The sequence below is a fragment of the Ictalurus furcatus genome, chromosome 29 (genome assembly GCF_023375685.1).
Source record: "Ictalurus furcatus strain D&B chromosome 29, Billie_1.0, whole genome shotgun sequence".
Taxonomy (NCBI): Eukaryota; Metazoa; Chordata; class Actinopteri; order Siluriformes; family Ictaluridae; genus Ictalurus; species Ictalurus furcatus.
Window position 1 is genome coordinate 9,830,081 of NC_071283.1, and position 18,018 is coordinate 9,848,098.

Here is an 18,018-nt window from a genome sequence, read left to right on the forward strand (position 1 = left end):
TAGAAGAGAGAGATGGAAAAGGAGAGAGAGGAGATAAATAGAAGGATGGAGAAGGAATGAATGGGGAGAGAGGGAGTGAAGAAATGATAGTGATAGAGATGGAAGAAGAAAGTGAAAAAGGAATAGAAGAAAAGGGTGAAAAAAAGAAAAATGAAAAACGGAAAGAGAGAAAAGAGGACAGTGCTATGACATTTAATGGCAAGAGGTAAGGAAAAAACAACAGCAAGACCAAGAAGATGAAATGATTAAGGATAAATAGAACAGAAAAAAATTGAAGGAAGGAGAAAGAGGGAGAGAAGAAAGAATATGGAAACAGGCAAAAAAAAAAAAAAAAAAAAAGGACAGAGAAAAAAGGACCGAAAAAGAATGAAAGGAAGAGAAGAAATTACAATGATATGGAAGCAACAAGAAAGTGAGAGCTAAATGCTCAAAAGGAAGGATAAATAGGAGGAAAGGTAAGGGGGGAAAAGGGGAGAGATGGCAACAGAACAGGAGAAAAAGTGAATGAGACAGAGTGAGAAGAGAAAAAGCAAAGAGAAGGAAAGAAAGATAAGGGAAGAAATGAAAAGACACATAAAAGTTGAAGGAGGGCACGAGAGATAAATAGAAGAAAAAAGAGAGAAGAAAAAAAGAAGAAAAGAGAGTAGAATGAAAAGTGAGACTGAGAATCCCAATGGAGTGGAATGAGAGAAAATGGCAGAGGAAAAAGCAGAGAGAGGATAGGGATAAAGACAGAAAAGAAAGGGGGAAAAGAAAGAAGGAAAGCGGAAGGGAAAAAGGCCAGGCAGGGAGAGGACACGCTGAAGGAGGGAAAAAGAGAGGAAATAAAATAAATGACAGAAGAAGAGAGACGTGCATCTGAATGAAATCATTTTAGAGCGAAGGAAAAGTGACTGAAATGTTCAATTATTCACACAGACAAAGTTTTGTGAGAGGACACACACACACACACACACACACGCTGTTCAATTTAATGCCATCATCTGCTTAATTATCAGTGACACTTCACTTGAGGGTAGAGTTCATAGGGCGGACATAAGCCCTGTCTGACATGTGACATGTCCACTGTCATGGATCTATTCTGACAAAAAGTTGTTATGACACTTTTTGACTTTGATTTGACAAAAGGTGTTACTTTGACACTTTCATAACTCATTTTAGCTAAGTGTGTCACATAATGGTGAGGATGTGATGTGTCAAACCTCAAAACCAAAATCTGAGAAAAGAGCAGAACATCATAGTGTGAAGATATTGTCCTTCATTTTCATAATACAGTCTTACATATATAGTAAAACTAAAAGTACTTGACTTAAGGGCTTGTAAGGGCAGGTAAGCAGAACTTAGAAGCACACTTGACATAAGAGTCAAAGACATTTGATGCAGTTTTGTTACACAACGTCAGATGTTACAAGTTTCTAAAGTAGTCAGGACAGAAGATAAACTTATGCCAAGAAAGATCTGTCACTTTTTTTTTTGCCAGCTTGACAGAATCTTGACAGTCTGACATCTGGGGACAAAAAATGTTAATGAAAGTATATGTTAAGGGCTTATGTACTTTATGAGGCCCTCTGAACACTGCTCTAAATAAAGTGTTACAGTGGTACAGTGGTACAGTGGTGTCATTTTCCTAATGTTCACACGAATTGTCTTGACTGAGCTGCTTGCATTGAATTCATGTGCTTAGCTTGAAAATAAATAAATAAATATATATATATATATAAATCAGTATTGACATTTGTGTAGCCAGAAAATGAGGAAACAGTATTTCCTCATCTAGTACAATAAGTAAAGAATTAATGTTCCACAAAACATTGCTAGTTCCTGGTATTAGCAAACAGCTACAAACAGTTGCTCCGTCACAGGAAACTGTAAAGTACAAAGTCCTCTGTCCTGAAGACTTTCATGTGGTGGGAAACTTACTCATTATTGCTAGAAGTTGCTGCAGCCAACGAGCTCTACCACCACCGTGCTTCACTGCGGGGATGGTGCTTTCAGGCTGAGAGCATGCGAGACTTTAAATGCATACAGGTGGACTCCTTTCAGCAAATGATATGACTCGGGGGTGAATACTTATGCAAGACGCTGTATAAACCTGTGATTTGCCTTGTGGCTGAAACTACTACTGTTATAGAAAATTAAGCGACAACTTCCGACTATTCAGATTCAAAAACTTAACAGCATTGTGGTGTAAGGATGCTATGAAGCAAATGTTAGAGTTTTCTGTCAAAAGTGACATATTTTAATAATCGCAAACATCAATTTTGTAGAGCTGCAACTTGTAACACAACAATTATTATTCACACATTCAGTTCATATTCGACTTCTCACTTTATGTAGACCTTTGATTGTGACTGCGGGATTAAAGTATAAGTATTGTACAATAACTGTAAAATAACAGAAAGTAAAAAATAACTATATTTTTCCATTCTCTACTGTGTACTGTAACCGAAACTTGACTCTTTTCCTACTCTGTAATTCTCAGTAGAAGGCCACAAGAACTACAGAACAATGGCTGATTTTAATTCCTGAGCTATGGTTCCAGGAACTTCTTTTTTTTGCTTCTGATTCAGAGTATGCACTTTTCTGAGAACCAGGACATAGTGAAAGACTGAACTGAACATCGATGATTAGTTAAACAAAAGCTTCATTTCTAAAAACTTGCTTTTAGAATTCAGTCAATCAATAAAGCTTATTATATAAATGGTCTGCAATTATATAGCGCATTTTTAGCCTTAGCGGATCTACAAAGTGCTTTGCACTGTGTCTCATTCACCCATTTACACACACACTCACATACCAATGGTAGCAGAGCTGCCATGCAAGGTGCTAGCTTGAAATCAGGAGCAACTTGGGGTTCAGTGTCTTGCCCAAGTCATGTGGGCCGGGAATCGAACCGCCAATCCTACAGTAAATGGACAACCAGCTCAATCACCTGAGCCACAGCCGCCTCTAATTATAATGAATTATAATGATTTTTATTAATCTAAAAATCTAATTATATTATATATAGCTTGTCTTATATAAGGGTTGCCTTTGCCTGAGAATTGAATTGAATGCTTCTTTAATGTTTTTTTGTCTGTTTTTGCACTACTTAAAAAAAAAATTGACATGTGGGTATTTAGTAAGGTGCAAAGCACATTAACAACGTCACGATATGGAGAGACGGAGACGGATACACATGCAGATTTAAAGTTTGATAAAGAAAAAAACAAAAGGCAATGCGGGAGAGCATAACGTGACAACAGAGGACAAACAAAGCCAGACCAAGAGTGCAGTGCAAACTGTGACTATATACACGCAGGTGCTCGTTAACAGCAATGGGAATCAGGTGCAGGTGGTTATGTGACAGTGATGCAGCGGTGCAGTGGCTGCTGGGAACTGAAGGTCAGAGTTTCTTTCTTGCAATTCATGACAAACAAACAAAAACGCAAGTGCAAATCAGAAAATGATGCACATGCTCACATGCTCGTTGCTGATTTGCTACAGTCTGAGTTACCACAGAAAACCAAGAGCTGTTTGAAGTCCCCATGAAATCAAAATGAAAGCTTTGTGGCTTTTAGTGTGAATATGATACCCTTAAGGTTATCTATAAGCTAGTGTGCTCCAAAATAAAGACAAAATTCGCATTTAGAAGATATATGCGTTTAAAATTTACGCTCTCTCTCTACCACCGATACCGATCAACAATTTTGATGACATCATTCTGCACTTCAATGTCTCATCAGGTTTTCGGTCCAATCAAAAGCTCTCTACAGTCTGAAGTGTCCCGCCCCCAACATTATAAAAATCTCCTTGCCGAAGTTGCTGTTGTTGAACAAGACAAATCATATCAGCAAGCATGAGTTGTAAATGTGTTGTGCACTTTTTATTCAGTAATCCAATCATAAGTTGGTTAAGAAGGAATTGGCTATAATTAATTCACTTTAAATTTTTTTGATTTCAGTTTTTTTGTCAAGTAAGGCTATGAGGAAAGCTAAACGCTATTGGCTATTTAAAAAGGAGGAGCCAATCGATATAACAAATGATGTCAACACATCGAATAACACTGCACATTTCAAGGCACTTCACGGGGACTTTAAGAGTAAGAACGACTATGAGCCTAAATGGATTTAATAATGGTTTTATTTGTGCATTTGTTTATCAAGGCTTTAATATGCTTATATGAATGCTAGAAACCTGCATAAAGGAAACTGGATTATACAGAAGAAAGATTTATTCCTTACTATCATTAAATCTATAAGCAATGCAAAACAAAAAAAAGAATAGAAATATCTCAATGTGAAATGGGGAAAAGGAGAGACTTGATACCAGAGGAGAGCGAGAAAAATGACTGCAAAAAAACTGCAACCGAGGAAAAAGTAACAGATAAAGAAAGATTCGAGGAGAGAAAGAGAGTGAGCAAGGGGCGAGAAAAAGAAATGAGCGACACGCTGTCTTCCTCTCTGAGCAAACTAAAGGTGAGATGTGTGAAATAAAACTCCCTACGGCTCAGAAGCTATGTGTGCAAATGTTTAATCGGCTGTTCGTGCACAGAGCAATCTGGCGTACAAACACATCAGGGCTTCGTCAAGAACACAGGCACCACTGGTGTGTGTGTGTGCGTGCTGTGGAACAGTGCTATGTGCAACGTGCAACTAAGAACTAATGCAATGCATGCATTCATACTCTGTATGCATATATATATATATATATATATATATATATATATATATATATATATATATATATATATATAATGTATATGTATATTTATATTTGCAATAAAAATGATTCAACCCCAGTGCACATCAGGTTTCTTGTCAAAATGTACAGGCTTTCAGCTGTTTGAAATAAACAAATCAAACAAAAGCAATTGAAATAGTTCAACACAACAAATGCTTCATGTGTTTTCCCCAAATTCAGAGACAACACCTATTTTGCATATTTGTGAGTTGTGAGTGATTCTATTCAGGGGGTTGAATAATTTTGAAACTGGAGAAATCATTATAAGTTGCATTTTCAGTTGAATTTGGGGAAACCATATGAAGCATTCCTTGTGTTGAACTATTTCAATTGCTTTTGTTTGATTTGTTCATTTCAAACAGCTGAAAGCCTGTACATTCTGACAATAAACCTGATTTGCAATGGGGGTTGAATCATTTTGATTGCAACTGTATATGCAACTGGAAACTACTTCCATACATTGTAAATAAATGTGTCCTGACCAATCAGATTAGAGAACTCAACAGTGCTGTGCTGTGCCATAATGAGCCAATAAATCATTTCAAACAGTCACACTTCACACATTGTAATAATCCCAGATCTATTTTCTCCAATGTTTTGGAGACATTTAACATTCTGTATATGTTGTGATCATGTTATTTGTATTACATTATTCTAATTTTGATGTTCTTCACTCACAATTGTTTTACTATGACTAATTTGCAAGCAAATGTATTTGATAGCTTGCTAACTTCCTCTACGTATTGTTCTGGAACCAAGACTGTTGACAGAAATGGGTGTTTACGGTTCAGCTCAGTTTCCATGGTTACCATGATTGGTGTTTATTGGAATTATATTATTCTAGTTGTGTTCTTCTCTCTCTCACTCTCTTCACTCTCAATTGCTTTCGAATGGCTAAATTGCTAATAATTTTATTTGTTTACTTGCTAACCTATCTACTGGCCTTCTGGAACCAAGACAATTGAAAAACTGCTTGGTGGCTGTTCAGATCTATTTCCATGGTTACTGCAATTGTGCCTATTGGAATTGTAATTGTGTATGTTTCATGTTCACAGTAAAACACAGAACTTTATTTGATCATTATGAGTATGTTTATTGTGTGGAAAGTTTATTAAAAATGTTTTTTGTAAACAAATTAGCAAAGATTTATATTCACATTGAACTGTTATACAATTTTACGATCATAAACTGTGTGCAAAGTGCTAGCAAAAGGAGTGACAGTAGAATTTTCACAGTGGTAAGTTAACAGGATCTTAAATACACAAAAAAAAACCCCAAAACAAACCACAAAAAAACAAACAAACAAACAAACAAACAAACAAAAACAACAACAAAAAACCACCAAAAACTACCTTCATTGAGATGACTATGGATTTAGGAGTGATGTCTATAACTGAAAGATTTACAAATATTGCACTTTAGCCCATTGAAAATGCATGTATAATGTTATTTGAAGTGGTGAAAAGTGATGATAATGGTGCTGTTGATGCTGATGATGATGATAGTTCATGAAGGCAATTGATGATGGTACATTTATGGTGATATTTTCATCCTGGCTGAGTTCACAACAAATATATCAAAAGCAACTTACACAACTTACTCTGAACTGTTTTATCAGGAAAAAAAAAGAAATAATGGAAAAAAAACAACAACAAAAAAAACCCAATGAACATTGCCATTCAAGTCTCTCATTCAAGTTTATGGCATGTTTTTGTTACGTGTTACAATATGAAGCACAAAGCTTGAAGGTGACTGGTTCCTCAGAACAGTTGCTTTCCATTCATTTGGGCACTTGAAAAATAAAACGATTGCAATGTGGGCAGAAAAAGATTCAAAACAATAAAAATATATAGATATATCAGTATTTTCTATCAAAATCCCTGAGAGGTCCTGAGAAGAACATTTTTAGTTAAATGTTATAGTAGAAGAGTATAGGCTTATTCTCTATGCATCTTGACATGAGGTCTGAGAATTTATTCATTACTCAGTCATTATTCAGTGTGTGTGTGTGTGTGTGTGTGTCTGCATTGGTATTTCATCACTCAGATCTACAGGATTGTCGTACACACCGTCTTCAGCATCGTGCTGCTGGCGTGCAAAATTCACAAACACCTGAGAGAGATACATAAAAAAAGCATTCAGATAATCTGTATCACTCATTTTAAAAGTGTATATCAGATATGTGTGTGTGTGTATGTGTGTGAGAGACATGTCTCTAGGACCTTCAGATTAATGAGTGTGTGGATTTTGTGCTGTCTGTTGGGTGAGCAGTGAGGCAGAACAGACAATTAACCTCTCTGCAGTCACACACACACACGCACACACACACACGTGCTGAGTTTATTGTTGGAAATCAGCACCCAATACTAGGTTGTTCCTAGTCCGCCTCACAGACAAACGCGATGTTCCCTGATAATCAGTTAAAAGATACACTGCACCATTCAACATGCACAATTATTTGAAGCAAATAGAACTCAGCACTGTGAAAAAGTCTTAAGCTACACTGACACATACAGTGACTTACAGTGACAAAGCGACCGGAGACCATTCATTTTCAATGAGAACTGGCGACTTGCATTGACATGAGTGACAGCGACCGCTAGTGACTACATGTGGGTGTGTCCAGTGATGCTTTATGAAAAATTTGGAGCGACTTGGCACACCAACCAGCAATGGGCATGATCCAGTGGCAATGGTGGCTTGGCAGTTAACGCTCTGGGTTACTGGTTGGAAAAATGGGGGTTCAAGCCCCAACACAAAAAATGAATATTCTTGTGAATTTTTTTTTAACAAAATATAAAAAGGTTAAACAATAAAGAATTTTTCACAGCCTTATTTGCTCATATTTACCAAGGGTGCCAATATTAGTGGATATTATGTAAAGATTGAAGAGTTTACTTTTCTTCTGCTACCCTTGATTCATGTAAACAAAAAATATGCTATTTTCAATTCATCTTCACTTTGGAATGTTTTTTATTATTAAACTCCAGCTTAAATTCAAAATGGCTTCCTATTCACTATATATGCTTACTACTTTGTATAAAAACCAAAATGGAATTCAGCCACATAAAAAAGTACTCCAGTAAGATGTTAAATGTTAACGTGTAATACTGTATCTCTTTTTCGACACATAACGTTTTAGGAAATTTACTCTATGTACAGTTTAGATTTTTGTCCGAATTTTCAGTCTCAGGCTGTATCCGAATATCCCTCCTACCCTACTACACAGAAGCGAAAAGTATTATGCCAAAAGAGTAGTATATAAGAATTCTCAATATTCATAAAACAGTAAATATCCGGATGACCTACTGGTTTTCCTGAGATTCTGCAGTATGGAACCCTGGACACTGTGGATACTGTGCTATCCCATAAGACAACGGGACTGACACGGAAGAGCTGTCAGAATCCGCGCCACATAGTACGTCCTGATTTATATTCACTCTTACCACTTATACTGATCAGTATGTACTGTATCAACGGCCGAGTGAGCAGTAGGTACTGAATTGAACACAGTAGGTACTGTCACAGTATGCAATTTCAGTCTGTGTGTGTATTACCTGATCCAGTGTGGTTTGAGAGACTGAGTAGTCCTCCACTCCCAGAGTTTGTTGGTTTCTGCTGAACTCGCTGAAGATGTGTGAGAGAGCGCCCTCTTTGTGGGGCATCTGGTACTGCAGCGTATTGTGGTGTTTCTCTTTCAGCACACTACCGGGGAACATCTGAGTCACAAAGTCCTCAACCGTGCTCAGATCAGCTGGACTTCCTCTGACACGCACTATCACCGTGTAACCATCGCCAAACCTGAAAACACACACACACACACACACACACACACACACACACACACACACACACACATGTATTACTATCTTTTCTGGGTATTCCCACTGAATTGTGTATTACTCTGGCTAAAGCGTGTTACGCCTAACCCAAACCTCAGTACTCAAAAAGGAAACCATTTGGAAATCTTAAAAACCACTTGAATAATTCAATAGGCAATAGTTCAAAACTGTCATTTATTCTTATTAAAGAGATAAATATGTACACTCATGCACACCATCACAAAGGTATAATATTCCTTTAATTCAATAAGCAATATATTGCTCATGGGTTATATATCGAATATTACAGATATTGGGGTTCCACATTCCAAGTTCACTTTGGTGGAAATTACGGCAATAAAGCACACAATATTAAATGTTCTACAGCAAACCCACACCCATAAATGACCAATAAATGGAACTAGGGGGCTCAAAATGTGATTTATTCATTTGAGACCACAATTTCTTACTTTGAGTTTGAGAAACCAATCAAGAACTGCTTACCTACAATTATTGGTGTCTGCATAGACTGGCATAGACACTGAACCCCAAGTTTCTCCTGATGGCAAGTTAGCGCCTTGCAAGGCAGCTCTGCTACTGTGTGTGTGTGTGAATGGGTGAATGAGACACAGTGTAAAGAGCTTTGGAAAAGCGCTATATAAGTGCGCCATTTACCATTTTACCATTTAGCTATAAACAGTCCTTCCATCACCAGACTCTCTTTGTTTCTCTCTCTTGAGGTTAATAAGGCAAAAAAAAACAAAACAAAAAAAAAAAAAAACAAAAACAAAAAAAACACAAAAAACAACACTTCATGTCATTTTACTGAGAAACCACAAAGTCCTGTGTCCCATACTGCAAAAGTTAATAAATGTTACAAAGCTCTGACACTGGAGACTCCTTCCAGAAATGTTAAATAAACATCTCTTTACAAAAAACTTCAAATAAATGATCATATGTTTTTCTTTGTTACAGTGAGGGAAAAAAGTATTTGATCCCCTGCTGATTTTGTACGTTTGCCCACTGACAAAGAAATGATCCATCTATAACTTTAATGGTAGATTTATTTGAACAATGAGAGACAGAATAACAACAAAAAAATCCAGAAAAACGCATGTCAAAAATTTTATAAATTGTTTTGCATTTTAATGAGGGAAATAAGTATTTGACCCCCTCTCAATCAGAAAGATTTCTGGCTCCCAGGTGTCTTTTATACAGGTAACGAGCTGAGATTAGGAGCACACTCTTAAAGGGAGTGCTCCTAATATCAGTTTGTTACCTGTATAAAAGACACCTGTCCACAGAAGCAATCAATCAGTCAGATTCCAAACTCTCCATCATGGCCAAGACCAAAGAGCTCTCCAAGGATGTCAGGGACAAGATTGTATACCTAAACAAGTCTGGAATGGGCTACAAGACCATTGCCAAGCAGCTTGATGAGAAGGTGACAACAGTTGGTGCGATTATTCGCAAATGGAAGAAACACAAAAGAACTGTCAATCTCCCTCGGCCTGGGGCTCCATGCAAGATCTCACCTCGTGGAGTTGCAGTGATCATGAGAACAGTGAGGAATCAGCCCAGAACTACACGGGAGGATCTTGTCAATGATCTCAAGGCAGCTGGGACCATAGTCACCGAGAAAACAATTGGTAACACACTACGCCGTGAAGGACTGAAATCCTGCAGCGCCCGCAAGGTCTGCTGCTCAAGAAAGCACATATACATGCCCGTCTGAAGTTTGCCAATGAACATCTGAATGATTCAGAGGACAAGAGGAAAGTGTTGTGGTCAGATGAGACCACAATGGAGCTCTTTGGCATCAACTCAACTCGCCGTGTTTGGAGGAGGAGGAATGCTGCCAAGAACACCATCCCCACCGTCACACATGGAGGTGGAAACATTATGCTTTGGGGGTGTTTTTCTGCTAAGGGAACAGAACAACTTCACCGCATCAAAGGGACGATGGACGGGGCCATGTACCGTCAAATCTTGGGTGAAAACCTCCTCCTCAAAGCCAGGGCATTGAAAATGGGTCGTGGATGGGTATTCCAGCATGACAATGACCCAAAACACACGGCCAAGGCAACAAAGGAGTGGTTCAAGAAGAAGCACATTAAGGTCCTGGAGTGACCTAGCCAGTCTCCAGACCTTAATCCCATAGAAAATCTGTGGAGGGAGCTGAAGGTTCGAGTTGCCAAATGTCAGCCTCGAAACCTTAATGATTTGGAGAAGATCTGCAAAGAGGAGTGGGACAAAATCCCTCCTGAGATGTGTGCAAACCTGGTGGCCAACTACAAGAAACGTCTGACCTCTGTGATTGCCAACAAGGGTTTTTAAACCAAGTACTAAGTCATGTTTTGCAGAGGGGTCAAATACTTGTTTCCCTCATTAAAATGCAAATCAATTTATAACATTTTTGACATGCGTTTTTCTGGATTTTTTTTTTGTTATTCTGTCTCTCACTGTTCAAATAAATCTACCATTAAAGTTATAGACTGATCATTTCTTTGTCAGTGGGCAAACGTACAAAATCAGCAGGGGATCAAATACTTTTTTCCCTCACTGTAAATCACAAGAAATTATATATATATATATATATATATATATATATATATATATATATATATATATATATATATATATAAATTGTTTAGATTATGTGGAGTGTCTGGAATGCAAGTTGTTTATTTACAGTCGATAATGTATTAAAACACCCCCTGACCAATCAGTTTGGAGAATTCAACAGCACGCTTTACAACATGCAAAGGATATCAGATATCGAAAAACACAATTTCTACAGGTTGTGTAGAACCTACAAAACCCACACCCACACAATATTATAATCACACATCACAGCAATTGAACCAAGTTATAGCAAACATCTGTGTGCAAACACACGCTGTGGCTGATGTGACGATGGCACAAGGCGCATATGGTTAATATTATCCATCTCTCCATGGGCTTATAATTTTCTATGCAAAATACGCACATTTTTTTTTTCTCAACTCTCATCTCACTGTGTCTGGATCCCCACACGCTTAAATACTGATCTTCCAGTTAATGATTGACTGCATTTATCAATAGATCCTGCTGTGTATGCATGTGCGTGTGTGTTTCTGTGTTTGTGGAACAGTGCTCCTCTTGTTAGTTTGTCATTAGAGCTCTCACAACCTGCTGTTTTCTGCTTAATTAATCCCCTAATGTTTTATTTACTCATTGTGATATGTGTTAGGAACAATTCGTAAGTCATGCACAGGGAAGCAGGACTTATTACACACCGTTGTGTGCTGTATGTGAATGTGTGTGTGTGTGTGTGTGTGTGTGTGTGTGTGTGTGTGTGTGTGTGTGTGAATTTCTCAGTGAAGAGCTAAGAGGAAATAGCTTATGATTAGATGTTGGCTACTGTATTTATTTCAAGGGCAGAGAGAGATTTCATGCTGTAATTCAATATCATCTATACTTATCTATAATAATAACAACAGCCACGCCTACTTTACTGTGCAACAGGAACATTGCCCACGCCTCTTTCACTAGAACTGACAGGCACAAAGGCCATGTCTATTTCGCTAGGACTGACAGATACCTAGCCAAACATCCTTCACTACAATAGTATTGGAAATTACAAGCCCATACTGCCTTGGGTACCACAACCATGGGTGCTTCTTTTTATATTAATTGCACCATCTTGTTTCATTATCTGGCTTCTCTTCCTTATATTATTCGCTCCGCCTTCCAAGGAGGTAAGGAAAGGGTGAAAGGAAACAAGGACAGGAGGAATCTATAACAAGCATATTTGCTCATTTAGACAGTTAGAGCAATCACTGTGTTATCACTATGGTAACACTTTACAATAACAGTATATGAATACTGATCAATAAGAACTAATGATGAGTTAAGGCATGTACTAATCATGAACTAATGATGAACTGACCTTAACTATGACGTGAGTCTTATGAATTCATTTGTGAATAACGACCACCTTAATTACATGTTAAGTACGTTTGTTAGTTAATATATTAATCAACACGTAGGGGTAAACTAAATAAAAGAAAGAATATGAATGAATTAAACATGCATGATTTCAAATTGTTTATATAATTTGCCATATTCAGCTGCGAACACAAACATCATTGGATGGCGCTGGGTTACTTTCATAATTTACATTGATCCTCCTTATCGAATGTAGAAGACGCACTAAAAATAAACACCAATAATTCCATCTCAACCCGTTTTGCGTCATTCTCCGTCCATTTCTCTTCAAATCCCACTGTAGTACTGGTACATGGTCTGGGTGGATAGAGCTCGACACAGCTCCTTTTCCCTTATGTGTTAATGAATATATTAACTAACAAACATGTACTAACATGGACTTAAGGTGGTCGTTATTCACGCATCAATTCATAAGACTCGATGACTCGTTCATAATAACATTGTAGTTAAGGTTAGCTATCCATTAGTTCATGATTAGTACATGCCTTAACTCATCCTATTCCTATTTAAGTAAGTATTAATTCAGGTATTAGTGCATGATGATTCATGTACTGTTATTGTAAAAAGTGTTACCATCACGTGTTCATTCTTGTATTCATCTTCATTAGCGCGTTATCCTGATCAGAGGGGTAGTGGTGGCTTGACGGTTAAGGTTCTGGGTTACTGATCGGAAGGTCGGGGTTTCAAGCCCCCGCACTCTGACCCTAGCTTCCTGACATGCTGGGGTATGCGAAGAAAAGAATTTCACTGTGCTCTAATGTATATGTGACCAAAAAAGACTCATTATCATTATCATTAGAGTCGTAGTGGATTTGGAGTCTATCAACAGAACACTGGATATGAGGCAGAAAAACACCCTGGATGGTATGCCAGTCCATTGCAAGCCAACATTCACACACATATTCACACTTTCAATCACACTTAGAGTCCACTAACCAAGCTGGTTTTTGGGAAGTCGGAGGAAACCGGAGAGCCCGGAGGGAACCCGAACAGACACTAGAAGAACAGGTGAACTGGGAGAACATGGGTTTGGATTAGACTACCAATTCTATATAATGATTGCAGATGGAATTAACCGTGATCAAAACATTATTGCACGTGTACCTTGTACATTCTAGCCGAATCAAGATTCTTTTTTAAAACAAGGCATTTTTATTGACGATCATCTAATCCCTTTGCATAATTTATTAAGATAATTAATTTTATATTTGATTTTTATTGACTTTTTTTTTCCCCTTTTCTTGATAAAGGCCAAGCATTTATAGTCTAGGCATACATCACACTATTTCCAATTAGGAAGTGTATCATTGATCTAGAAGCCGCCTATCTTCTAGTCCTTTGATTCCTGAAAGGGCATTTTATGAATTGGTATGTCCTAAAACAATGGCAGCTGATTGATTTCAGGGTCACATGATAAAGGACGTAGGTTTGGTGAATCAAAGAAGCTTTAAATAGAGTTTTGGGATGCAACCCTTGCTTTCATCATGTGTAGTTTCAGGAACAAAGACCTCGCTTTCAATCTGTGTTTCCTTTACCTGGGTTGAGAAACACCTCATTGGAGGTGTGATGGAGATCATGCCATCTTATATGAATTTCTTTTACTTGGTCTTAAGTAAAATAGCGATAATACGTCAAGCAAGGACTCCGCTGTATCAGAAAGAGAAAGTGCACTCAGCCAGAACCACTCCGTGAATTTTAAACACTTAATGCACCATTTGGACATATTTGAGCTGAATTTAATCCAAATGTATCTATGAAAACCTGATTTCTTTAATAAAATAAGCAATTATCAAACTGATGGTATTAGGCTTCACTTCCTGCCATCCCCACCTCTTCAGCCTTCTCTCACAGTCTTCAAAACAACCACTGTGGTTTGTCCAGGTTTGTAGTGCAGTGAAGGTCACAGACTACATACTCCAGAAAGCAAGTTCAGAGCTTATAGGTCATGGCAAATGACTATAATCTGGCAGGCCAATCACAGAGTGTGTGCATTTTACAGGCAGAGAGATGTGGGTACTGTTATGTGTGCCTGCCCTCACATCAAATTCAGTTCTGATTTATTGCCTTTCCCAAAGTGACTGTCTGTAGGCACGTCCAAACTTTAGACGATCTTATAAAACACTTCCTGTGTACTCAGCATTAGTGCACTGCATTAAGGCACTTTGTAGCTTTATGTCATGAAAAACAGTGGCTGAGAGGACAGACAGCGAGACGCTCTAATGTCTGTGACAAGTGACAAGAGGGTGGTAAAAGAGCGATTTGATTGGTGAAGGACAGGCTTATGGGGAGTTTTTATTGGACACCTCTGTATTTGTGTTTACTTAGAGGCTGATGGAGGCGGAGCCATAAAACTGTTTGTGTTTATAGAGTGATTGATTAAGATGAGTCACGAGTCTTCTTCAAACATGGACAACAGGGTTTGTGTGTATGTGTGTGTGTGTGTGTGTGTGTGTGTGTGTGTGCAAGACTGAACTATGACTGAATAAGTATTGGACCAAACAGCAAATTAGATTTTGTGCAGATAAATTTGCAAGGTATTTGCAAGGTCAGATGCTCTGAAAACTCTCCTTGGCCCAAAAAAAGTTGCACTTCATTTTCTTTCACTTTCCCTCAATAGATGCAGATTAAGTCTAATCACAAACCAAACAGCCTAGAGGTGAAGTGAAAACTTCAAACCCTTCGAAACCATTCAGATCCTAAGGGAGCTCAAGGCCCTGTATGCCAACCAGGGTCCAGACCTCCCACTCATTTATTTTAAGTCTAGACTATGCATCTCAAGAAACAATAACCCCCCTAGAGAACACCATCCCTTCATCTTGGAGGTGTGGAGCAAAGAGCACATCTCATACCAATATAATTATACTTTATAAATATTTGTGAGGATTACTTGGAATTTCAACTCCTTTGATCAAGTAGTGGATAATTCTTATTGAAAAGAATATTCCCCAGACAATCCAGACTAGTGGTACGATGGATATCATGTAGAATCCAGGAACAAGCCAGGAATACTGTTGCACTACGAGTACAAACTACAAAGAAAAAATAATTTGTATTCAAATTCTTTGAATACAAAGAATGTATTCAACTTTACTTTAAAGTAATGATGCATGGGTCAGTACTTGGGTGCAGCACTTTAATAGATTGCGCCTTTAATATATTAGAGTAATTACACAAAAAAACACCAAATCCTGGGGAACCTTCTTAAACCAAGAATTCCACTTTCTGTTCATTTCTGGGGCAACTAGGGGAAGTTTTACCTTGGAAGGTTTTCTGTAAGAGTTCAGAAGGTGTTGTGTTCTTGCGTCTCAGCTTCCTGGTACCCTTAATTTCTTTTTAAGGTCCTTGCTAGCTAGCTAACTGACTGTAGGCTACCAGAAGTTCTTCCTGATGATATCTGAAAACAAGCCTGAATACTGTGTTCTACCAAATTAGTCAATTTCTCTCAACTTTATAAATTTTCTAAATTTGTTTTATTTTTTAAGGGACTGCTTAGCAATTAAGTTACATATAAACAAAATAATGGCTCCAGACATACAGCACCGTCTTTAATTTCGTATTAATTTCAATGTATTCATTCATTCATCTTCAGTATCTGGTTTATTGTGGTCAGGCTAATAGTGGATCCAGATCCAAAATCTGGGAACACTGGGTGAGAGTCCAGAATACACCCTAGATAGGACACCAGTCCATTGCAGGGTAGCATAGTTTCAGTGAAATAGTAATTGACAGTAATTTATAATCACTTTATAATAGTTTACTGTAGTTATACTCTTTCGAAAAGGGGTCATTTTGTATTGGAATCCTTAAGAGGTTTTTAAGTTGTCCTTCTGTGGAAATCTTATAGGTTCTAAACTTATAAGCAGTGAAATTCTTTCCTTCATACATTCCAGCTTGTTAGGAAGCTGGGAAAAGAGCACAAATTCAACCATGATCCATTATATCAGAGAGAGTTCCAAGTAGTTTTGAGAGGTAAAGTAGGTAAAGAACCCTTAAGTAATAAAGGACACATTGAGGAAACATCCATCCATCCATCCATCCATTTTCCATACAACTACATATCCTGCACAGGGTGGCAGGGGAGCCTGGAGCCTATCCCAGGGAACTCAAGGCACAAGGAAGGGGACACCCTGGACGGAGTGCCAACCCATCGCAGGGCACAATCGCACACACATACACACTATAAACAATTTAGAAATGCCAATCATCCTACAACGCATGTCTTTGGACTGGGGGAGGAAACCCCTGAAGCAAGGGGAGAACATGCAAACTTACACAGGGTGGAGGCAGGATTCAAATCCCCAACCCCAGACGTGCTAACCACTAAGCCACCATGCCCCCCTTGAGGAAACATTTATTTCCCATATGCAGTGTCCCATGCAGTATAACTTATTAATTCAGGAATAAAACACAAACGGGGCATGCTGTTATAGGAAAATAATCCACAACAAGGTGGTATGAAAAAGCAAACAGCCATTATTTTCCCATAACAGCATATCCTTATGTTTTTTCATTTATTTTCTACCACAGTGATTTACCAACGATTACAGTTTATAATGAGCAACTTTTTAATGAACAACATCATGCTTTTTACCCGTTTATAGTTACATTTAATGTTGTGAAATGTCTATGAGACAAATTACAGTACTTTGTGTTATCATTTCCTCATTAGTCTGGTTTTCTCTTTCTTGAAGCTAATAAGGCAAAAACAAAACAAGCAAACAAACTAAAAAACAAGGACATTACTATAAACCATCTGAAGCCTCTACAGCTTCTACTACTGTTCTTCAGGGAAGTTGTGTTTGTATTCTTTATTTAAACGTAACCCTTTCTCACAGTACACTGGTGTTCCATTCTGCTGGTGGAACAGAAATCGACGTATAGGATATTTTCATCAGTATAAACAAATAAATTGTATTATAGCTTCAAGTCTGTTATTAGATTAGTCAGGTCACTGTTAGGTTTCTGTGTGCATGTGCATGACTATTTAGTTGTTGGTTGTCATGTCATGGCAAACTCACAACTCCATTTCCCAGAATGCAACGCAAACTACAAACATGGCCAACGACTACAACTCCCAAAACAGACAGGGAACCTTCTCCTGATGACTAATCAGAGACACTTGTTCCCAATTACACTCACTATCACACCACACATAAAAGAGACTCTCATACACAATCAGTACGTTTACATGGACAACAATAATCCAGTATTAACCCAATTAAAACAGTATTCTGATTAAGAAACTAGCATGCAAACAGCGGTTTCTGATGAGCTTAATCTGACTAAAGTCATACTCGAAGTAAATACAAATGGAATTAAGACGTGTGGAGTATTCCTGTTTTAGTCCCATTATCAACGTGCATTACAGACATGTACAGACCTTAATCACACTATTAACGTCGTGTGGGAGTTTTCACCGCATTCTGCAACAGGACACGTACACACACGGCAGCGCTTAACCGTTTGATGGCAAACAAGAGAGCAC

The 18,018-nt window shown here is 38.0% G+C and overlaps 1 protein-coding gene across 1 annotated transcript in view; it reads right to left on the minus strand.

The window, feature by feature from the left end:
* Nucleotides 1-5,441: 5,441 nt before the first annotated feature.
* The window catches only part of LOC128604269 (phospholipid-transporting ATPase ABCA1), a 195,115-nt gene continuing 182,538 nt past the window's right edge, over nt 5,442-18,018 (minus strand). Inside the window, exons 49-50 of the mRNA XM_053619270.1 lie at nt 8,280-8,523; nt 5,442-6,834 (exon numbers count right to left, since the gene is read on the minus strand). Of these exons, the coding sequence (XP_053475245.1) occupies nt 6,718-6,834; nt 8,280-8,523 (361 nt within the window). The 3' untranslated portion in view covers nt 5,442-6,717. The remainder of the gene's footprint in view (nt 6,835-8,279; nt 8,524-18,018) is intronic.